A 24,810-nucleotide genomic window follows, 5' to 3' on the forward strand; every position below is an offset into this window, starting at 1 on the left:
CTCGGCAACCACCTCGGCAAAGCGTGAGAGCTGCTTCACGGCAAACATGGGTTGTTGAAGACCAATTCGTAGTGTTGATATATATTATGTTGATATGTTTTTTGAACGAAACCTTTGGCGATAATACCTTTCGTTGATGTATGCACAAAAACGATGTCAGAACTTACAAATGTCTTACAAAGTAACCATGTTATTTCACACGAGAGATGTATTAGTTGTGAAAAGATGTTTAGTATTAACATTGTATCTGAATCTCAACATGCATGCAATGACCTGTCTTGAAAACGTCCATGCATAGATAGATAGATCTGTTCTGGGGCATAGTACAGTGTGACAATTGTCAGACAAACGCCGTTATCTTCAGCTGACGAATGCAGACGGACTGGGTCAGATACGGTGAGGTGAAATGGGGTTAAACGTCGCGTCCAAGATTATTGCACTAATACAGCGACGTGCATGCACGTGTGTGTGTGTGGCTGCTTGTACTAGTCCGGACTGATGCCGATTTATAGTGCCAGCCCACTGAGATACCATGCCGCAGTTTAACATGAATACCCCACTCAGACACAGTATACTGACTCCGAGCCGACCAGTCCTTGTTTAAGCCCCTTAATGACGAGCGCCAGACAGGGTAACAACAAATACCATCTTTTAACGCCTTTTGGTATGGCGCGCGTCCGGGGATCGAACCCCGGACCTTCCGCTCTTCGGGCGGACGCCCTACCACTGGACCACGGAGGCGGTCGGGTCAGATACGAATCTCCAAGACAATGAAACGGGGGGGGGGGGGGGTTACGCCGCTTTTAGCAATATTCCAGGGACACCAGAAATGGGCTTCACACATTGTACCACATTGACGAGCGAACGCTTTAGGTTACCCGACCACACCTTAATAAATGTAACAGTGCTTAATGTGTTCTCAACGGGGCACAACGTGTTGGTCCCCCCGCCGTGATATGGGCTAGACTATAGGCTAGATATGGGTTAGAATATAGGCTAGATATGGGCTAGAAGATAGGCTAGATATGGGCTGGAATTTAGGCTATATATGGGCTAGAATATAGGTAAAACGGTGCACAACCAAACCCACTAACTCATAATTATGACACGTCTAAAATATAGCTTAGGTTAGTGTTACTAGTTTGGACTATATTTGGATGAGTGAGTGCGTTGGGTTTAATGCCTCTTTCAACAGCATTTCAGTCATATCACGGCGTGCCAGCTAGATGTGGGATGGACGCCCAAAATGGCGAATCTGGGATATGAACCCATGATCAGCGATGCCTGACATGGCTAAGGGACACAACTCTGCAGTGCGCCTTAGGGCACTGACCAACCGGGCCCAATCCAATACTTGGATAATAACGATTCTTTTCTATCACGGCTATCATAAGTCGACCTAGTATGGGAGTTACGACATCTACGGTGCCAACATCGCTGATGTAACATCCATAAGCTGCGGCCATTGTGACCATCCAGTCCACAGTTTAATTGTAATTACGACAAATACACCAACACCAGAACGTCAACATGGTTCAAATTCCAAAAACACAACATCTCGTTCAGAAAAAAACCCGGAAAACATTTTATTTATTTTTATGTGAAAGCAAATAAAAATTAGTCTCCAGATAGCCCATTACAAGGTTTGTATATGCCCTCGGCAACTAGTGCTGGGCCCCGTTCCTCAAAGCGATCTTAGCGCTACGATGATCGTAAACCTATGTTAGAGTATGGGACTTACGATCACCTTAGTGCTAAGATCGCTTTGTGGAACGGGGCCCTGGTCGCTAGAGGTCACTAAATGGATCGGGTGGTCAGGCTCGGTGTCATTACACCCCAATGGCGTGGGGCGTTGCTCATAATATCAACCCCCGGTTTGTAAGGCCGCTGTCACGTAGATGGAGTTGCTGAGACCGACGTTAAACAATAAAAAAACACACAAACGAACTAGATCGTTACGAGACTAAGTATGCCGACTATTGAGCATTGTGGGTCTGTATACCTTCACGACCGCCTCCGTGGTCTAGTGGTAGAGCCTCCGCCCAGAGAGCGGAAGGTCCGGGGTTCGATCCCCGGTCGCGTCATACAAAAAGACGTTAAAAGATGGTACTTGTTGTTACCCTGTCTGGCGCTCGGCACTAGTGGGCTTTAACAAGGACTGGTCGGCTCGGAGTCAGTATACTGTGTCTGAGTGGGGTATTCATGTTAAACTGCGGCTTGGTATCAAAGTGGGCGAACATTATATATCGGCATCAGTCCGCACCCACACCCACACCCACACCCACACACACACACACACACACACACATAGGTGCATATAAGTGCAATAATATATGGACGCGACGTTAAACCCCATTCCACCATACCTTAAACCTTCACTCCATATTTAAAACCTTTATCAGTTTGGAACTTCCGAATTCGTTGGGATAAATCGAAAAATCGGCGCTCTTACAAGTGAAGTTTGTCATTGAGCATGTCAGATTACACGTGGAGCAGCTTTTCACAACAGCTGCATATGCAAAACACCTGGCCGCGGACTTTGAGATATCTGTCCCCGTATCTTATCACGATCTGCCTTCTGCAAGGTGCATCACATTAATGTCTTGTCATCGTAACAAGCGTGAGTGTACACTAATTAATATGACACCATTCAATGTGGTCGTGAACTAGTATATAACTATAATTCTACCATGACTTTGAAGAAATGCTTGATTTTGATAAAAAGAGGTTTCCTTTTTGCTACGGAACCCCCTTTTAAATATATTAAGCCTTTGGGACGGTCAGTTTTAATGTGTAACATGTGAGAGAGTTAGTCCCGTTTAACACCTCTTTGAACAATAGTTTATTTCTATCACAACGTTTCAGTTTCTATATGGAAGGAAAGCGAAAGTGTAACGGTCGTTCACAATAGCGGCCTCAGTGAAACCCGTGTCAACTGCATGACGAAACGATAATAAGCACTTTTGAACCCAAGACCAGCGGATCCTTGCAACTTAGGAACACAAAAGGCCACAGTGTCTTGGTGTGGTAGGTAGTCTAGTGGTTAACGCGTTGGCATGCCACGTCGAAGTCTGGGGTTGATGCTCGATATGGGTACAGTGTGTGAAGCACATGTTTGTCTCACTCAGTTCACTAAGTGAGTATAGTTTTAGCACTATCCAAGCACTATCCCAGCACTATCCCAGCAATATCATTGTGAAGGCAGCGTTCGAAATACCTGCCTGCCCGACCGTCCGAGACGGGCTGATTTCAACTCGGGCTGCCAGATTTTCAAATCCCCCTGCCCGACGGTCGGGTTATATTTCATAGGTGAAAATATTCTAAATATTTCCCGATGATAAGCATTAATTCACATGTAAAGATGAATGATAAAATGTAACCAAAAAGAAACCCCCGTTAGCTTTTAGACAACCTAACATTTAGCGATGCGCTTTTGCTACAAGCAATCAGTTTTCATATTTTTAATTAAATTATCCTGAGAAAGAAACATATGATTATAGTGGGCAGGCAGGTTTTGGTCAGGACTGGCAAGTATTTCAGCTAGCCAGTCCTGTGGTCTGGCTGAAATTTTTGGGAGTTTCATACCCTGGTGAAGAACACCAGAAATGGGCTTCACACATTGTACCCATGTCGGGAATCGAACCCGGGTCTTCGGCGTGAGAGCGAACGCTTTAACCACTAGGCTACCCGACCGCCCGTCAGTTCACTAAGTCTGGAAGGGTCTTGGGCATGCTATGTGCGACGATAAGGTTAACTTAATATGTCTGTGCATATATATTTCATTACGAGCACGTCTGATTTGCTAATAATGAGTCTGGTCGTGAAATGTATACTACTCAAAACACATTAAAGAACCGATGCTTTCATATGACTATATTTAATCTGTCAGTTGAAGAATACACGATTTTTTTCATATGACTATAGTTAATCTTTCATGCCACGACAGGTTAACTATAGTAGCATGAAAGATTTGAGTGTTCTCAGACTTCTTTTGAGTAGTATATAATACCGCTAATCGCATTTGCTGATCTGGATTAACAAAATTAACGTGTTTCAGTCTTTGTTTTCAATACCTAGGGTGCACAAATAAAAAAATGCTTTGCATATATCTCCCAGTAAAAGACTTAGTAACAAAGTCTATAGTCACATGAAAGAATTGAATGTTCTTTAACTTCTTTTGAGTAGTATATATTACCTAGGGTGCTCAAATAAAAAAATACCCTTGCTTGTATCTCGTAGTGAAAACTTACCTTGATCCTGTCTGTGGCTGCAGTCAAGGTGGACGATCTGTTGGTTGGGTCGGTTTATATACCGTTAATCCATATCTGAGCCACGTGCTTGGCCGCCGTCACATGACCCCGTTACTTGTGACTTGCACGCAGTTCCCGCGAGGGCTCTCGACGTCGTATCTCCACTTTCCACAGATAACGCTACGTGTTTTTAAAACTGTCCACATCGGAATGACATCACATGGTTGATGGGGTACCACGTTTTCTGTAAATGTCGATCTTTGTAGGTCGAATGTTAGTGACAATTTATGTTTTATTCTTCGGCATAGGGTTACTCATTTAAAAGAGACCATCGCATGTTTGTCAACGGACATCAGAATATCTTTTATAAAGCTATACGCGGATCTGGTGTGTGGTGTGTGTGTGCATGTGTGTGTGCGTGTGTGTGTACGTACGTATGTGTGTGTGTGTGTGTCTGTGTGTGCGCGCGTACGTATGTGTGTGGTGTGTGTATGTGTGTGCGCGTACGTATGTGTGTGGTGTCTTCAACAACCCATGTTTGCTATTAAAGGCGACAAGCATAGTCGCCTTTAATGGCAAACATGGGTTGTAAGAGGCGACTAACGGGATCTGACTTGGTTGGTGCATGTAATTGTATCCGAATTACGTGAATCGATGCTCATGATGACAATCACCGGATTGTCTGGACCAGACAATCCAGTGATTAATATCATGAGCATCGATCCACGCAATTGGGATCGATGACATGCATCAACCAAGTCAGCGAGCCTGACCACCCGATCCCGTTAGTCGCCTTTTACGACAAGCATAGTCACCTTTTACGGCAAGCATGGGTTGCTGAAGACCTATTCTACCCCGAATCTTCACAGGTCTGAACGTGTCGGGCTCTCGTCCGACGTCCGATACGGTCCCACGGGGTTTCGTTAGGTGACACGCCTCGTGATAAGGCTGGAACAAGATCTAGGGGCAGTGTTCGAAACAAGCGCCTGCCCGTAGGCCCGTGGCAGGTAGATCTCGTGTCGGGCCCGTAGTTTCAAATGTGTATGGGCCCTCATAGCCTGCACTAAATTCGATTTATTTGTCCAGTTAAGCTGTAGTTTTTTCAATGAGGGCCTTGAAAGTTTAGTCAGGGCATGTAGCTTCTAAAGCCTGAAGGTCCTGATGGCAGAGTGACAATTTAATTTATTTCTGTCAGGACTGGGGGTTCTGCTGAAGGAGAGTGAGTGAGTGAGTATGGTTTTACGCCGCTTTTAGTAATATTCCAGCAATATCACGGCAGGGCACACCAGAAATGGGCTTCACACATTGTACCCATGTCGGGATTCGAACCCGACAGCCCCTGCTGAAGGAGAGGCAGCACCACTGGACGTAAAAACCTCGTCTATGTAACGTTATGCATTGAGTGAGTGAGTGAGTTGGGTTTAACGCCGCTTTTAACAGTATTCCAGTTATATCGCGGCGTGTCAGCTTAATGTGGGAGGAAAGCCCGAAGTGATGTAGGTTCAGACGTTTACCACTTCGGTGAAACCCACGAGCACGGGTATGGTGCTGACAAACCTAGAAACATAATCGGGGCGAACCGGGATTCGAACCCACAATCATAGGTTTCTGGCGTGCCCAAGGGACGCAACTCTGCACAGCGAATCGCGGCGCCTTATACGACTGGGCCACCCGTGCCCCCTATGCATTGAGATTGGCGTCGGATTCAACCAGACTCGTCTTCATTTGTCCGCGACCGCCTCCGTGGTCTAGTGGTAGAGCGTCCGCCCGGAGAGCGGAAGGTCAGGGATTCGATCCCCGACCGCGTCATACCAAAAGTCGTTAAAAGACGTCTGGCACTCGGCATTAAGGGGCTAAAACAAGGACTGGTCGGCTCGGAGTCAGTATACTGTGTCTGAGTGGGGTATTCATGTTAAACAGCGGCATGGTATCTCAGTGGGCTGGCACTATAAATCGGCATCAGTCCGGACTAGTACAAGCAGCCACACACATACAAACACGTGCATGCACGTCGCTATATAAGTGCAATAATCTTAGACGCGACGTTAAACGCAATTTCACCTCACCTCACTGCCAAATGGCTCGATGTCGGACAAGTACTCTGCCGTTTGCCCTACTGCCACTGCTGTACTGTTCTTGCCAGTGGCGGTGGGGTAGCCAATCACACAATCGTTCGTCACGCCGAAGACCCGGATTCGATTCCCGACATGGCTACAATGTTTGAAGCCCATTTCTGGTGTCTCCCGCCGTGATATTGCTGGAATATTGCTAAAAGCGGCTTAAAACAACACTCACTCACTGTTCCTGCCCATCTCAGTCTCTGACGTCTGTGTTGACGTGTCCCCGTTCCGCAACTTCTGATTTGTATGTGTGTTTGCTTTTTTGTTGTTTACTGCCGCACTCAGCAATATTCCAGCTATATGACGGCGGTCTGTAAATTATCGAGTTTGGACCAGACAGTCCAGTGATTCACATTATGAACATCGATCCACGTAATTGTGATACGATGACATGCATCAACCAAGGTAGCAAGCCTGAACACCCGATCCCGTTAGTCGCCTCTTACCACAAGCATAGTCGCCTTTTATGACAAGCATGGGTTGCTGAAGACCTATTCTACCCCGGGTCTTCACGGGTCCCGTAACTTCTGTAGGCCATGATAGAATAGGATCGCAGTCTTTTTTACACTTAAACTTGTGGTGTAAGTGATTAATGTAACGCTGCCTTTATACAATAATTAAGAAATAAACGACAAGTGGGAGTTGTTTATGGTATAATAAAGCACAGCAAGGAGAATAAACAATGACGGGGATAAACAACGATCATTGGTCGTTTATATTTTATATGCGATATCAACATAATGTAAACCTCTTTTAGGGTGATAAAATGTTCAAGCTTTAAAAATATTTACCCGTGTTCAAATAATGATGACTCCCTGAAAAGAATCCGACCTCTGCAATGTCGGATAAGTCCATTATATTCACAGGTGGGTATTTCCCGCATACTCACACAATCCTCACGTCGATAACCAGTACCTTTTTTTTACCCAAAACCGATTGTCATATCTCTCCTGCTTGTGGAGGCGATCGTTCTGGCATCGCGTTTATTTGCGTTGCCGTGCTACATCTAAGAGGAACAACTCACCAGACACTCCCCTCTCAAAAATAACTTCGTCCAATATATGGCGTCATCAAGTTGCCGGCGCATATTCGAATCTCCAGAAATGACGTCATGATAGAACAATATTTTTATCGTGAAATAAACCACGCTTCTTTGTGATTTATCGCATAGCTGTCTTGTACTGTCAGTTATGCGTCATATTGCACGAGACCCGTGAAGTCTGGGGTAGAATAGGTCTTCAGCAACCCATGTTTGCCATTAAAGGCGACTATGCTTGTCGTAAGAGGCGACTAAAGGGATCGGTGGTCAGGCTCGCCGACTTGGTTGATGCATGTCATCGTATCACAATTACGTGCATCGATGATCATGATGTCAATCACAGGATTGTCTGGTTCAGAATCGATTATGTACAGAGCGCCGTGATATAGCTCGAATATTGCTGAGTGCGGCAATAACAACAAACAAACAAAAAACAATAATGGTAATTGTGTTAATTTCGTTTTGCAAAAACAAAATTAACAAACAAACTTCGTATTGCACGTACTGATCAAAGACGCGATTTTCTGAACCTAGTGTCGGTTGGGTCTTGAGTCTAATTTTAAACGGTGGGTGTACTTTAAAAATCGTGTCCCGGATTCAGCTTTGATTGAGAAGTAATCAGATAGTGTAGGGAGTGAGTGAGTATGGTTTTACGCTGCCTTTAGCAATATTCCAGCAATATCACGGCGGGGGAAACCAGAATTTTGCCTCACACATTGTACCCATGTGGGGAATCAAACCTGGGTCCTGGTGTGACGAGCGAACACTTTAACCACTAGGCTACCCGACTGCCCTAGATAAAGTAGGGAGATTTTTTAATATTGTCTGGCAAAAGTTATTTTCAAGCAAGCTTCATTTTGTATAAAAATGAATGAAAACGTTAACGATAAACATTTGTTTGTTAAATTTTACTATCGATACACATAGTGGATCATGTGAAGTGCAACATATTGGCGAATTGTTCAAATGATGATACAATGAAACCATACCCCGATCATCTTATTTGTTATTTGTATTGAGAAACAAAAGGTTCTCAATCTCTAAATCCAAGATGGCTACCAAATCCCAATATGACGTCAATTGACACAAAAAGTACCTATTTGTGACACAGACATTCCAGGAATTGTGACATTTTGTTGCCATCTTTCGTCTTCATCTGACTGGCCAGTGTTGATGGTGATATTGTCTGTATCTTACTGGTCAGTGTTGATGGTGATATTGCCTTAATCTCACTGGTCAGTGTTGAAGGTGATATTGTATGTATCTGACTGGTCAGTGTAGATGGTGATATTGTCTGTATCTGAAAGGTCAGTGTTGATGGTGATATTGTCTATATCTTACTGGTCAGTGTTAATGGTGATATTGCCTTAATCTCACTGGTCAGTGTTGATGGTGATATTGTCTGTATCTGACTGGTCAGTGTTGATGGTGATATTGTCTGTATCTGACTGGTCAGTGTTGATGGTGATATTGTCTATATCTGACTGGTCAGTGTTGATGGTGATATTGTCTGTAGCTGACTGGTCAGTGTTGATGGGATATTGTCTGTATCTTACTGGACAGTGTTGACATACAAGTTTTTATTAGAGGCAGGACAGGACATGCTTTTTCATGATTTTTCCAAGGGGGGCAAATAAACATGTATGGCTATTTGAATTAGTCCAGACTTATGCCGGTTATATAGTGCTAGCCCACCAAGCTACCATGATACAGTTTAATATGAATATTCTAATCATGACACAGTATACTGATTCCAAGCCAGTTCTTGTTTTATCCCCTTAATCCCGAGCTCCAGGGCATCTTGTAACGTCTATTATTATGATGTGGCCCGGGAATCGAACCCCTTACCTTCCGCTCTCTGGGTAGACGCCATATCCCCACAACAGAGTTTATGACACACATAATGTATACAAATATATATATAATTGAGAATCTGGTATCCAAACCCATAATCAGTGGATCCTGACATGACTAAGGGACACAACCCTGCATACCGACTATACTTTCCCTGCTTTTCCAACCACTGGCAAGAGAGACAACAAAATTCATGTTGTTTGGCTATAAATTTTATATGGATCAAGAAACTGCTATACAAAACTTCATCAGGATTCTGACGAACTAAACTTCAGAGATATTGGCCAAGTCGGCTTAGACAAACAAATACACATTGTCAGTACTTCACGAGCTTATAAACACAAAGGTCTTCCATCACCCATGCACACAGACACCGGCTTTGTGATGTATTTTATCTTTATTTAGCAACAAAAAAGCCACAGCCAAGTTCCAGAAAGTTCTCAGATGAGTAAGTGAGTGAGTTTGGTTTAACATGTTTAATGCCACTTTTAACAGTATTCCAGTCATATCGAGGCGTGTCAGCTTAATGTGGGAGGAAAGCACGAAGTGATGCAGGTCTCTTCGGTGAAATCCACGAGCCCGGGTATGGTGCTGACAAACCTAGAAACATAATCGGGGCCAACCGGGATTCGAACCCACCATCATAGGTTTCTGGCGTGCCAAGGGACGCAACTCTGCACAGCGAATCGCGGCGCCTTAGACGACTTAGCCACCCGTGACCCCAGTTCTCAGACGAACGAGTACTCGGGTTACATGGCACAAACGGCAAAAACCTCTTGCAGTATGTGTCATAACCTCCCATCCACCCTCCTCACACATTGCCTCAATATCAATGGTGAGGTGAAAGGGGGTTTAACATCTCTTGCAATATGTGTCATAACCTCCCATCCACCTGCCCCACACATTGCCTCAATATCAATGGTGAGGTGAAAGGGGGTTTAACATCGCGTTCAAGATTATTGCACTTACATAGTGACATGCATGCACGAGTGTGAGCTTGTATTAGTTCCAAATCAAGCCGATTTCATAGTGCTACAGAAACATCCACATGAAGCTCAGTGTCTTCTCAAGGAATAAATTAAGTGTCCTTGCTGAATGTATGGTTGTTTGTAAACACATCTGACAAATAAGCTAATTATAAAGTATGTTTGTGGCAAGAACTGAGAAACCAATACACAAAACAAGACCAATGTTGTCAACTGGTTACTCAGAAAAGGAAATGTACAACTTTATGGACAACAACTTCTGGTTTATTGTTTGTTTGTTTGTTGTTTAACGCCGCACTCAGCAATATTCCAGCTATATGACGGTGGTCTGTAAATAATTGAGTCTGGAACAGACAATCCAGTGATTGACAACATGAGCATCGATCCACGCAATTGGGATCGATGACATGCATCAACCAAGGCAGCGAGCCTGACCACCCGATCCCTTTAGTCGCCTCTTACAACAGGCAAAGTCGCTTTTTACAGCAAGCATGGGTTGCTGAAGACCTATTCTAAGTTCTGATGCAGATTCTTATCAAGTAGTAACACATAAAGTTGTACATTTTCTTATTTACTCTAGATTATCCCAATCAAACAGTCAAAATATTGCAGGTTCTCAAATGCTTGTTAGTTGTTGGCAAGAATATATCAAAGTAACTTTAAAGGACATTTATTCAAACTGCTTTTTCAAGCACTGATTTCAAAATGAGGACTGTTCAAGACAGAAGCTGAAATTTGCGTACTTTTTTCTCATAACCATGAAATTATGGGTTATATACAAAATTAAAAAATGACATCAGGCAAGACCAAAACATGTGTGATTCCGGTTTCAGAAGGTGGGTGTTTGTGGGAATGTTTGCGTTTGAAAAAAACTTGTATCTTTCAATATAGGTCAATTCTGTCAATTTGTTTGTTGAACACTACACTCAGCAATATTCCAGCAATACGACGGCGGTCTGAAATTTATAATTGAGTCTGGACCAGACAATCCAGTGATTGATATCATGAGGAGTTGGGATACGATGACATGCATCAATCAAGTCAGCAGGCCTGACCCCCTGATCCCATTTATAAGTTACCTCTGACGACAAGCATAGGTATCTGTAGACCCTATTCTAACCCTGAACTTTAATGGGTCTGAATGTTATTAAAATCCTGGTTTCAAATTTAGTCAGAAATGCTCCAATTGTATTCCAAAACAGTGTTATCAAAACTGACCACTGGAAAAGCCTCATCCACAAGTGTGGGTGAGTGAGTATGGTCTTATGCCGCTTTTAGCAGCAATTCCGTCTGGGAAAAACCAGAAATGGGCTTCACACATTGTACCCATGTCTGGAATCGAACCCGGGCATGACGAGCGAACGCTTTAACCACTAGGCTACCCGACCGCCCCTCATGACTAAGAGGTCATCCTGATTGATTTAGTGTTGCCATGGTGAAGATATTGAAACAGGGAAACCGGAAATACACATACATATTGTTTGGGAAATCACACAGAGAATAATCTCACAAAGGGTAATTCAAGATCCTAATACTGACAATGCGATGTTAATAATATCTACAACATTTACTTTTGATTACAAGGAGATAAGCAAATAAAAAGTAACTATATCAATGCTACAACAAGCATGAAATACTCACATCCCCCGCCAATATGACATGTCGGGTGTGTGCAATGCATAAGCTCCTGTGCACTATGTTCACTGGGCCTTTTTGTAAAGAAATATAGTACGTTTTTCAAGATCTGCTCCGGAAACGAGGAAATAATCGAGTCTGGACCAGACAATCCAGTGATTGACAACATGAGCATCGATCCACGCAATTGGGATCGATGACATGCATCAACCAAGTCAGCGAGTCGGACCACCCGATCTCAGTTGGTTGGTTGGTTTGGTTGGTTTGTTGTTTTACGCAGCACTCAGCATTATTCCAGCAATATGACGGTGGTCTGAAAATAATGGAGTCTGGAGCAGACAATCCAGTGATTGACATCATGAGCATAGATCCAAGAAATAGGGATCGATGACATGCATCAACCAAGTCAGCAAGCCTGACCATCCAATCTCAGTTGGTTGGTTGGTTGGTTTGGTTTGTTTGTTGTTTTACACTGCACTCGGCAATATTCCAGCTATATGACGGTGGTCTGTAAATAATCAGGTCTGGACCAGACAGAAGCATCCAATCAGTGTGACATCGGCATAAACATGTTTTTCAACTGTTTATCACATTGTCAACATACTCAGAGCTATTGATGCTCCTTGGAAGATGTTTATGCTTGACACACTACATACCAAGGGGATATAATAATGAGTTTATCTGTTTGTTTGTTTGTTGTTTAGTGCCACACTCCATAATCCAGTGATTGATATCATGAGCATCGATCCACTAAATTGGGATTGATGACATGCGTCAACCAAGTCAGCGAGCCTGACCACCCGATCCCATTAGTCACCTCTTAGACAAGCATAGTCACCTTTTACGGCAAGCATGGGTTGCTGAAGACCTATTCTACCCCGGATCTTCACGGGTCTGACATTATGAGCATCGACCTACTCAGACACAATGGAGGCGGTCGATGTAATAAAGACTTCCCACTTTGGTGAATCTCATAAGCATGGTGCTGACAAGCCAATGATAATACACAGAATAAACACAATGATGAGAGATTCAATAAACATGATAGCTGTACACAGGCTAAAAACAAGCAGCCTTTGACCGTTAGTGAGTGAGCAATATTTCAGCAACATCACATTGGAGAACACCATAAATGGGCTTTACACATTGTAGTGGGGAATCAAACCCGGGTTTCTGCCCAATGAGCGAACGCTTAACCACTAGACCACCCAACTCCCTTTGAACCATTAGTTAAAAGCTCTTATCTTAGGCATTTGTGTTCATGCTAATCGGTTCCACACTGACAATAAATAAAGGAAACAATTGAAGGGAAAAAATAATACTTTTGGCAAAATAATTTCTTTCATCAATTCAATTTTACAATGTGGCAATATAAAAAACACACTAGGTTTTTGTTTTTCATTCATTAGTAGCAGTACTAATCTTTTAAATAATAAGTTGAATTCCCCTACCTACGGAAACCTTTAAGGGCCATTTGGTTTTTTTAATTTTGTTCTTGAAATCTCAATAAATAAATAAATAAATAAATGTCCCTAAAAGGCTTCCATACCTACCCCCACCATCTACATTGAATTTGAGGCCAATGTTTATCAACCAACCAATAAAATATAGAAGGCCTTTATATTGTGGTATTTGATGATGTCCCTGTAACATGTATATCTCTCTGGGGAGATATACACAAATATTACAGGTGCATGGCAACACTGGACAAGCCTCATGTCAGCAGCCATGGATCTATACCCTCATTACTGAGGGGTCAAGCAGATAAGGAGAGATAAAAGTATTTAAAAAAATGTCACATTTTCAACTTCCAAGAGTGCAGTTCCGATGTACCTGAAATGTCGCATTTTCAACCCACACTGACTGTTCCTTGCCGTGTGTTGCTGCAGGGGCTAAACTACTGGTTGTGCTTTGGGTAGCTTTTCCCCATCACCTTCAATCTTGCGCTCTATCAGTTTTTATAGTCTTGTCCATTTTTTCAGTTTCATAAAAGCATCTAATCAGGGTATGAAACTCCCAAAAACCACAGGACTGGCTAGCTGAAATACTTGCCAGCCCTGACCAAAACCTGCCTGCCTACTATAATCATATGTTTCTCAGGATAAGCTAACGGGGTTTCTTTTTGGTTACATTTTATCATTCATTTTTACATGTGAATTAATGCTTATCATCGGGAAATATTTAGAATATTTTCACATATGAAATATAACCCGACCGTCGGGCAGGGGGATTTGAAAATCTGGCAGCCCGAGTTGAAATCAACCCGTCTCGGATGGTCGGGCAGGCAGGTATTTCGAACACTGACCTAATCAGTTTGACACAGGCATAAACAACATGTTTTTCAACTGTTAATCACATTGTCAACCTACTCAGGCCTATTGGCAGTGTCAGTGAGTAAGGCTTTATGCCGCTTTTAGCAATATTCTAGCAATATCACGATGGGGGACACCAGAAATGGGCTTCACACATTGTACCCATGTCGGGAATCGAACCCGGGTCTTCGGCATGACGAGCAAACGCTTCAACCACTAGGCTACCTGACCGCCCCTTAAGACCTATTGATGCTTGTTGGGAGATGCTTATGCTTGACACACTACATACCAAGGGGATATAATAATGAATATATCTGCACTCAGCATTATCCAGTGATTGACATCATGAGCATCGATCAATTCAATTGGGATACAATAACAAGCATCAACTAAGTCAGCGAGCCTGACCACCCGATCCCTTTAGTCGCCTCTTTTGACAAGCATATTCACCTTTCACGGCAAGGATGGGTTGCTGAAGACCTAATTTAACCCGGATCTTTATGGGTTGTGTACATGTATATCTAAAATGATAGAAATATAGGTGAGGTGAGGTGAAATGGGGTATAACATTGCTTGCAAGACTATCGCACATATATAGCGATGTGCATGCATGTGTGTGTTTGTGTGGCTGCTTGTACTGGTCCGGAATGAGGCCGATTTTATAGTGCTAGCCCACTGAGGTACCATGCCTAGTTTAACATGAATACCCCACTCAGACACAGTATACTGACTCCGAGCCGACCAGTCCTTGTTTTAACCCTTTAATGCCAAGCGCCAGGCAGGGTAACAACAAGTACCATCTTTTAACGTCTTTTGGTATGACACAGCCGGGAATTGAATCTCCGACCTTCCGCTCTCCGTCAGACACTCTACCACTAGACCACGGAGGCGGTCCTAGAAATATAGTGAAGGTTTAGAATGGCGTACAAGAGTTGAGAAGTACGGTATTCGACGTAATAAGTGCCCCGCTCTAATAAGCGCCCACGGCGATATTTGCTGATATATTGGCTAGTAAACAGTCCTAATTAGCACCCCTTCCGATTGATCAATGTACACAAGACTTATTTATTTGCGTATATGCACACTCGTGTGTTATATGCACCCTTAATTATGGGCAATTAAATTCTGGAAAAATATATCTGCCGTAGATAAACATTTTAGGCTGTCACCATAAACCACGAAATTTATCTTTCAACTGTTTTTTTTTCACCAAAATAATATTCTAATAAGAGCCCCTTATTTCTAATTTTGAGAGCGCCCTGGGCGCTTATTACGTCTAATACGGTAATTGTTTGATCAGATGACTCCCACGCTCATGATAGCGAAAATTACATGTTGACGTATAATAGTCAAACTACAACAAATATGACTTTCAGCGAGTCAATGTATGGCATTTATTATATATATAGCCATTCTCTATCCACAAAAATTTGTTTCAAGGCGTCAATACCGGTTATCTGACCACGGTTGCTGTAAATAATTGTGAGTTGTGTGACTTCCGATCACTTGACATACGATTTCGCCGAAATGAATGTAAACAATATTGAATGAAATTTTGAATAAAATTTTAAAAATAAGTTACAAACATGAGTCCAGATATATAATAAACTCTTTTTATAACCAGGGAGTGTAATTACATGATTACTTTGCGTACTCCTGTACGGATTTGTTGATATGGTATTTCCAGTGTTACATGTTCACAGTAATGTCTTTGTGTTGGGGAAAAAATCATCAAAACTCTTCAACCCTGTGAAAAAAGTCAACCCCCCTTGAAAGCCCCCTAATTCTAGGTACGAAAAACTTGCCTTATACACATGATATACGGTATGATGACAATGGTTGGATCTCACTAATTATACTGATATACATATTGCAATCTTACAACCCTATCTTTGTGAAAATTTTAAGTACTCCAGGGGTAAGCCCATACAATACAATGTTACTTGCCCCATTATATTTTGAAAATGTGGGCCTTTTTTTCAAATTTAGGGGCTAAATCACAATGTCCCACCCTAGAATTATCCCTGTGAAATAACTGACATCGTTCAGAGCCATGCGACACAAGCCCCGCCCCTTTTATTATCAGCCAATCAGGAAACAGTAGTCTGCTAGTGGACAATACCTCATTATTGGGGGTTTATGCAAACATTAACACAAGAAACACAGAACTTGTAACAGAAAAATATGTACATGTTATACACATGAGGAAATCAACACAACAGCAGCAGAAGGAAAGAAGGGAGGAATTAATGAAAGATCGGATGAATATGAAGAAATGTACATATGAAAGTAGAAAAAAGATCATATTTACATGATTAAACAGTATTAACAATATAAACACACAACGGTTACAACACTGCATTATACATCATTTGTACAAAGGTGATAAAAAACATGTTGATATTGGTACAATTAAAATACAAAGTGATCAATGAAATTATGAAGGAAATTAAAAGCTCTCTGAGAAAACATCATGAGATCATTAAATATCTAGCATCTTTCAATTCATTAAACACATGGCACCAACAGAATAATTATAAAAAATTCAGATTCACGTTGCACAAGAAAATAAAGAATAAAACAAGACCATTAAACTGATAAAAGTAGTCGTTTTTGTGGCAGCCATCTTGGGACTACCTGAAATGTCTCTGGTCATGTCTTCGTTAACAAACAGGAAGTCATCAACGATGTGAATGACCCCGTTAGTTGCGCCCAGGTCGGAGTGAATGATTCGAGCCCGGGTATTCTGGAAATATACTTCTGTATCTGCAAAAGACAAAGAATATAAATCAATATCTGTCAAATGGTACATTCCTGAAACAAATGTTATTGGAACTCGTTCTGTATTACCATGAGTGAGTGAGTGAGTCAGTTGGGCTTAATGCCGCTTTTAACAGTATTTCAATAATATTGTGGCATGTCAGCTTAATGTGGGAGGAAAGCCCAAGTGATGCAGACATTTACCACTTCGGTGAAACCCACGAGCACGGGTATGGTGCTGACAAACCTAGAAACATAATCAAGGCGAACGAGGATTCGAACCCACAATCATAGGTTTCTGGCGTGCCAAAGGGACGCAACTCTGCACATCGAATCGCAGCACCTTAGGTGAGAACACAAATACAACACATTGTTTTAAATTCTTTTTATTAGAGTGTTGTCAACACTCTACAAAGCCATAGTAACTATAGTAACTATATTAACAAGAACAGAGATTCTTTAAATTCCAGTTTGGGAGATCTTACTGACTTTGCTGGGGAATAGCTGCCAAATATCGATGTTTTTAACTTTCCATGATACACCCAACTGATTCTCATGATATGTGAAGTGTATATTGAAATAGAATGACATATCTATTGTTTTTGTTTATTGGTTAACTCAGCAACATTCAAGATATATGACGGCGGTCTGAAAATAATCGAGTCTGGACCAGACAGTCCTGTGATTGACATCATGAGCAGCAATCCACAGAGTTCGGATACAATGACATGCATCAACCAAGTCAGCGAGCCTGACCACCCGATCCCATTAGTCGCCTCTAACGACAAGCATAGCCACCTTTTACTGCAAGCATGGGTGGCTGAAGACCAATTCTACCCCGGATGTTCACAGGGCAATGACATGTCTGATTATTCCTATCAGCAGTAGGTGAGGTGAAATTGGGTTTAACGTCGCGTCCAAGATTATTGCACTTATATAGCGACGTGCATGTACGTGTGTGTGTTTGTGTGGCTGCTTGTACTAGTCCTGACTGATGCCGATTTATAGTGCTAGCACACTGAGATACCATGCCGCAGTTTAACATGAATACCCTACTCAGACACAGTATACTGACTCCAAGCCGACCAGTCCTTGTTTTAGCCCCTTGATGCCGAGCACCAGATAGGGTAACAACAAGTACCATCTTTTAACGTCTTTTGGTATGACGCGGCCGGGGATCGAACCCCACCTTCAGCTCTCCGGGCGGACGCTCTACCACTAGACCACGGAGGCGGTCTCCTATCAGTAGGTGAGTGGTGTAGAAGGGAGGAACAAGGCCTGGATGATGAGGATGCTACTTACTCTTGTCATCTATCTTGTTGAAGCGCACCTCATCCCCTGTGTCTGCTGTGTACACGTGTGTTCCTCGACTCAGCTGGTCCACGTAGATCTTACGATTCAGCGCAATATGACGCCGTAATACCTTCAAATGAACACAAAGCCAATATCAGAATATAGCACGAGTTTTGTCCTTGTTTTTTTTTTTACTTCTCTGGAATCAACAAAAATGTGTTTTTTTCTTTGCTCCAGATCAGTGTCTGAAATAACTACTTTAAGTGGCATTTAGAAGTTGGTGTGATGAAGTAAGACAAGTTCTATGGATGAACAACCTTATTACAATTAGTGTGACGTTTCGGTGTAGATCCTAACACCTTTATCAAGCAAGTGACGTCCTTTTACTTTTGAAAAGTCGCTTGCTAAAGGTGTTAGGATCTACACCGAAACGTCGCACTAATTGTAATAAAGAAGTTGTTCATCCTTAGAACTTGTCTTACTTCTGAAATAACTGCCTGCCCACCTGCCCGTGGCTAGTAATTTTCTGTCAGGCTGCATGAAATGTTCCTCCACCTGCCCATCTGTCTGGCAGATAATTTTAAGACTACTTACATATTCTGTTTTATTCTAACTCCTTGTACATTCTCAAGTAATTGTTTGCATTATTTCAATTGTATCAAGATGCGATTTGTTTCTTATTTTTTTTGTGATTTTTCAATATTTATAATGCCTGAACGCAAGCAGGTAACTTTAAAGACAACATTTATTAGTCACTTTCAGTGTATGGGTAAAATTTCAAAAGTAAAAGGGCGTTACATACATTTTTTAACATTTTTACTAGATACGTTAAGTTTGTTGTAACCCACTGTCTTGCATCCTAACCTTTCTTATTACCCATAGGGTTAGGAATAACCGAGTTCATAAAAATAATTGACGCCATCCGAATCAGAAGGACGACAAACTAGATACGCTAGAAATAATGTCATTGCTAAAGAATGTTAACATTATTTGACAATTGTCGCTTTCTCAGAAGAAGATCACAATCACGATTTTTCTAAAGGGGAGCTCAAAAGGATTACAAATAATGGGTATTTCAGAAATTATTACACTTCCATGTTCACCACAAAACTATTCAGCATACATAGAGATTCTTATATGTGCATGTGTGTCATCATACTGATTTTCAGAAACTCGTCGAAGAATTCTTGCTCTTGCTTGGAGAATACAGGTATTTTGACCCTGGTTTTGTAAAATCAGTACGACACAAATGCATGTACAATAATCTCTGAATAATTTTGTGATGAACATGGAAGTATGCATTCAGTAGGACAAAACATACCGTATTTGATGTATTTCACTCAGGTAATTATAATTAAAACATTCTCATCCAGGTCCTATTTAATGACAGAAATAACAAATACCGTATTTGACGTAATAAGTGCCCAGGGTGCTCTCAAAATTAGAAACAGGGGTCTCTGATTAGAATATTATTTTCGTGAAAAAACAGAGCTGAAAGATCGTAAATTTCGTGATTTATGCTGACAGCCTGAAATGTTTTATACGACAAATATATTTTTCCAAAATTTAATTGCCCATAATTAAGGGTGCATATAACACACGAGTGCGTATTATACATGAATAAATAAGTCTTGTGCACATTGCTTAATCAGAAGGGATGCTAATTGATATTGTTCACAAAAATATATTGTGGGTGCTTATTAGAGCGGGGGGCGCTTATTACGTTGAATACAGTACTAGTAATGATTTGGGTTTTTTCACAATGACTTTCCTTAGGGTCTGATTAAAACAAGTTTTGCCTTATTTAGAAACATAACAAATACAGGGGCGAGTATGCTCTGAAAAAGCAAGATGGTGGATTACATCTGTGTTGGAGTTAAAATCAGTTAAGCAGTTTTCAAACACATTTCACTGGCAACAATTGTTAGTTCTGACAGACCCACTGGTACGGAACAAAAAGATTGTAAATAGACGGATGTTTTTGTCACACTTTTTTTCTTTTATCTGACTCCAAAACACGACTGAAACTTTCAAAAAGTGACTAAAAGTGGCTTACATATCGGAGTCGGTTGTTGTCCCGGAATAATTGTCTCCCATAGTAGCTGTTTCCGAAGTTGTCTATAGTGGTTCCATTGGGGACGAAGACCGTGAACTGACAGAGCGTGTTGCTTTCCCCGCATCCTCCGCGTTTGATCGGCGGCGACTGTGACGGTTGGGAGTTGCTGTTGGTGTTGGTGCCATAGACATTTTGGTTGTTGTTGAAGAGGTTGGGGTCGGCGTAGTTGTAGTCCCGCCTCTTGGTGTTGTAGCTGCAAGCAGGCATGGTGCTCATCCGGATGTCCTTCAGGTAGTCGTTCAGGCCCGTGATGCTGAATATGTAGGACGCCTTTCTGCAAGGTAGGAGTGAGTGAGTGAGTGAGTGAGTGAGTGAGTGAGTGAGTGAGTGAGTGAGTGAGTGAGTGAGTGGAAGTGTGGGTGAGTGAGTGAGTGAGTTGGTGAGTGAGTGGTAACTGGAAGTGAGGGTGAGTGAGTGAGTGAGTGAGTGAGTGGAAGTGTGGGTGAGTGAGTGAGTGAGTGAGTGAGTGAGTTGGTGAGTGAGTGAGTTGGTGAGTGAGTGGTAACTGGAAGTGTGGGTGAGTGGTTGGAAGGGAGGTTGGGGTTGAGTGAGTGAGTGAGTGAGTGAGTGAGTGAGTGAGTGAGTGAGTGAGTGAGTGAGTGAGTGAGTGAGTGAGTGAGTGAGTGGGTGGGTCAATGACATTCCAACTACACCACATACACGACAAATAGGAAACAAAACCTGCCTGCCTGGTGATCTATGGGAGATTAAGGATGGATGCTGAATCAAGTTAGAAAGTGAATGTGCAAACTCTAGCGGAAGTTTGCATTTATCTGCCGCAGAATTCATCAAATAGACTGCAGAATTTTAAAATGGGAGTTAAATGCTGGTTTTAAACAGATGTTTATTTCTCTTTGAAGAGAAGTTGTCTTTGTATTACTACTAACAGAGAGTGCATGCCTGTATGTTTACACTAGTGATCTCCAGATTCATTTCAATAAGCTATTCTAGCCGTGGATACGTTTATCATAAAAATACCTGCCACAACTCAAAGAGATGCAAACCTACGACATTCACGAAAACTAAGCTTAAAAGTGAGCAAAATTTTGAAAAATCATCAAAATATGGTTGCAGAATTTACAAAAATTGACCTAAGAATTTTTATTATTTTTGGCCATTGAATACAGTGGGGAGTGACAAGGGATCTGCCAAAGCACACAAATCAAAAGGTAAACCTTATTTCTGGCAGACATAGGGACTGACAGCCATTGAATTTTCAGCCCAAGCCACATTTTACTGTTCAATGCAGGGTAAGTACCCTGATGTGGGTTACAGGGATATAAGAGTAGCCTCCCTTGGAAAGTTGTTGCACTCACAGAAGAAAACTAATAAAGTAAAAAGTCTGCTTTTGTTTGAGAATTCAACAGATAAGTTGTCTGTTTTTTAGATGCAAGCAACAAATGTTCAGTTTGATTGCTATTGTGTACCTTATTTCTGGCAGACATGGGGACTGACAGCCATTGAATTTTCACATGATGTGGGTTACAGGGATATAAGAGTAGCCTCCCTTGGGAAGCTGTTGCACACTGGAAGGCTAGCTCACAGAAGGAAACTAATAAAGCAAAAAGTCTGCTTTTGGTTGAGGTGCATGCTACAAATGTTCAGTTTGATTGCTATTGTGCTGTAGTTGAAGTGCAATAGTTTCTCTATTTTTGGTGAGAGTTTTATAACAGATGAAAGAAAGAAAGAAAGCAAAAGGCAGCCACTAGGGGAGTTATTGGGGCTGCTCAGAGGTGCATATTTGGCCCCATGCCTGCAGCCATCTTCCCGAGATAAGAGAGTTAACTGACTATAAAAGTCCAGTTTCCATCCTTGCCAAACTAGGCTGGTATTATGGAGTTACATTTTGGCTGGACTATCGAGTCTATGCATAGTCCAATCAAAATCGCGCAACGAAATCAAAATCCGGTTCGTAAACTGTCGTGCAGATTTCGGTTGAGTGCAGGATTTGCAAAGCAATTGCCCCGACAACTAGTTGTCAACAGATATTTTCCAAACCTTTTCATGTTTTTATTCAAGGTGCTTGCGTGATTTGATGTACTTCGCGATGTAAGATCTGTTTTTATCACGATATAGATCTTAATGATCGATCAGATCGTCTTGACTGGGCGCTGCCATTTTGTTTGAAACAAATGCAAGTGATGGAATTGGACTGGTCCATAGGAGAGGCTTAGAAGGGACATAACTGGTAATAGCCACTGGTGGCGCTACGATAGAGCCCAGGAATTCCAGCCTAGTTCGGCAAGGGTGGAAACTGGACTTTTAACATCAGTTAACTCTCTTGCCTCGGGAAGATGGCCTGCAGCAAACATTCGTAAAAACTCCCAAATCGGAATTAACAAGTTCCCAATTCATGTTGACATAGTTGTGATGTGATGGCTTGGTCAGGTTGACTTGTACTTCACTGTTCTCAGAACCAACCGAAAGGAGAATCTCCAATGCTTTGTATCACATCACTGTGATTCACTGAATGTGACGTTAGTAGACAATTTTAAAAGACCTCTGAATTCAAGAAAATAAGAACTTTAAATTTTTTTAACAAAATAAAGAAAACGTTTTCCCAAATTTGCTTGCCGAAGGTTCTTAGTTTTGAACTCAAGATAAATCTGGCCATTTCCAGTCTCCAAATATGTTGACAATAATATTTCTCTTTGAGATGGAGATTTGCTAGTTTTATTTGGTCGCAAATGAGTGGATATTAAGACATTTTCTTTGATTTTTGAGTGGTGATTTAGGACAGACAGTTGATGAGATACAGTTTTCCCTCGCTATTGTGCCTTTCAATATAGCGCTTGGTAATGCATGGCTTCCAAAATTTACTTTCATATTTGATAAACTCCAATGACACGATGTTTTCCCCCCATCTCCAAAAACATTATCAGCTGATCACAGCGAGCACGTTACACCAGAAGTACAAGTCAACAAATCCAAACTGAAGTCCCATTATTACACTATCTGGTTATAAAAAGGTGTTTATCGTTTATCTGCACTTATGTTTGCAATTATTTTATTATTTACTGTTAGTCATCTAGATCATGTAGACTCCACCTATGTTAAATTGCTGATCGTCTATAACGTCTATAATTATTTGGACCCCAAAGGTAGCATTGTAGTGATGGAACACTGTACCCACAAAAAAGTCTATGCATTTATGCATGATCTTTGCAGTTATGTGTGTATTATTCCTCCCCACAATAGAACAGCCTCCGTGGTCTAGTGGTAGAGCGTCCGCCCGGAGAGCGGAAGGTCCGGGGTTCGATCCCCGGCCGCGTCATACCAAAAGACATTAAAAGATGGTACTTGTTGTTACCCTGTCTGGCGCTCGGCATTAAGGGGCTAAAACAAGGATTGGTCGGCTCGGAGTCAGTATACTGTGTCTGAGTGGGATATTCACGTTAAAGTGCGGCATGGTATCTCAGTGAACTAGCACTATAAATCATCATCAGTCCGGACTAGTACAAGCAGCCACACACGCACACACACAGTACATGCACGTCGCTATATAAGTGCAATAATCTTGGACGCGACGTTAAACCCCATTTCACCTCACCTCTAAGGAACTGCAAGTCACTGTGTAGAGTTGCATCCCTTGGGCATGGACTAGTACAAGCAGCCACACAAACACACACACGTGCATGCACGTCGCTATATAAGAGCAATAATCTTGGACGCGACGTTAAACCCCATTTCACCTCACTTCCCAACAATATAAAGCTTCACTCACATCAGCCAGTCTTCACAGTAGATGATGCCAGGTACATCTCGGTAGGGGACACCGAAGATCCCATCGACGTAGTGTATGAAGCCGTTGGTCACCCCCACATCAGGGCGGATCACGCGGGTCTTCACATACCCACCTTCAGCCCATGTGTCTGAGAAGGAGAAACATTGTATTACTATTTGTTTGTTTTCGTTTGTTGTTTAATGCCGCACTCAGCAATATTCAAGCTATATGACGGCAGTCTGTAAATAATCGAGTCTGGACCAGACAATCCAGTGATTGACTTCATGAGCATCAATCCACACAATTGGGATACGATGACATGCATTATCCAAGTCAGCAAGCCACTCTTACTCGGAATCTCAACAGTGAGACAACCATGGAACCTGTATTCTTGGAATCCCAACTGAAACTTCACCTGTCTGGAGTGAGTGTGTGAGTAGGGTTTTATGCCGCTTTTAGCAATATTCTAGCAATATCACGGCAGGGGACACCAGAAATGGGCTTCACACATTGTACCCATGTCGGGAATCAAACCCGGGTCTTCGGCTTGAGGAGCGAACGCTTTAACCACTAGGCTACCCGAACGCCCCTCACCTGTCTGGAGAAAAGGTCAACTTGTCCAAATTACCGGGTATTGACTTTTCCTGCATTGAGAATTTCGTATTGATGTTGGTTAATCAGCTGTTGTACCTCCGTGGCCACTAGCTCTGGCTATCAGTCT

General features: G+C 42.1%; 1 protein-coding gene across 1 annotated transcript in view; it reads right to left on the reverse strand.

The window, feature by feature from the left end:
• Positions 1-16,240: 16,240 nt before the first annotated feature.
• The window catches only part of LOC124140766 (fasciclin-1-like), a 30,240-nt gene continuing 21,670 nt past the window's right edge, over positions 16,241-24,810 (reverse strand). The window contains exons 10-13 of the mRNA XM_046508498.2: positions 24,090-24,237; positions 20,306-20,639; positions 18,259-18,379; positions 16,241-16,962 (exon numbers count right to left, since the gene is read on the reverse strand). Coding sequence (XP_046364454.2) covers positions 16,748-16,962; positions 18,259-18,379; positions 20,306-20,639; positions 24,090-24,237 — 818 coding nt within the window. The 3' untranslated portion in view covers positions 16,241-16,747. The remainder of the gene's footprint in view (positions 16,963-18,258; positions 18,380-20,305; positions 20,640-24,089; positions 24,238-24,810) is intronic.

Source organism: Haliotis rufescens, unplaced genomic scaffold (assembly GCF_023055435.1).
Source record: "Haliotis rufescens isolate VD_foot unplaced genomic scaffold, xgHalRufe1.0.p SCAF_60, whole genome shotgun sequence".
NCBI classification, from domain to species: domain Eukaryota; kingdom Metazoa; phylum Mollusca; class Gastropoda; order Lepetellida; family Haliotidae; genus Haliotis; species Haliotis rufescens.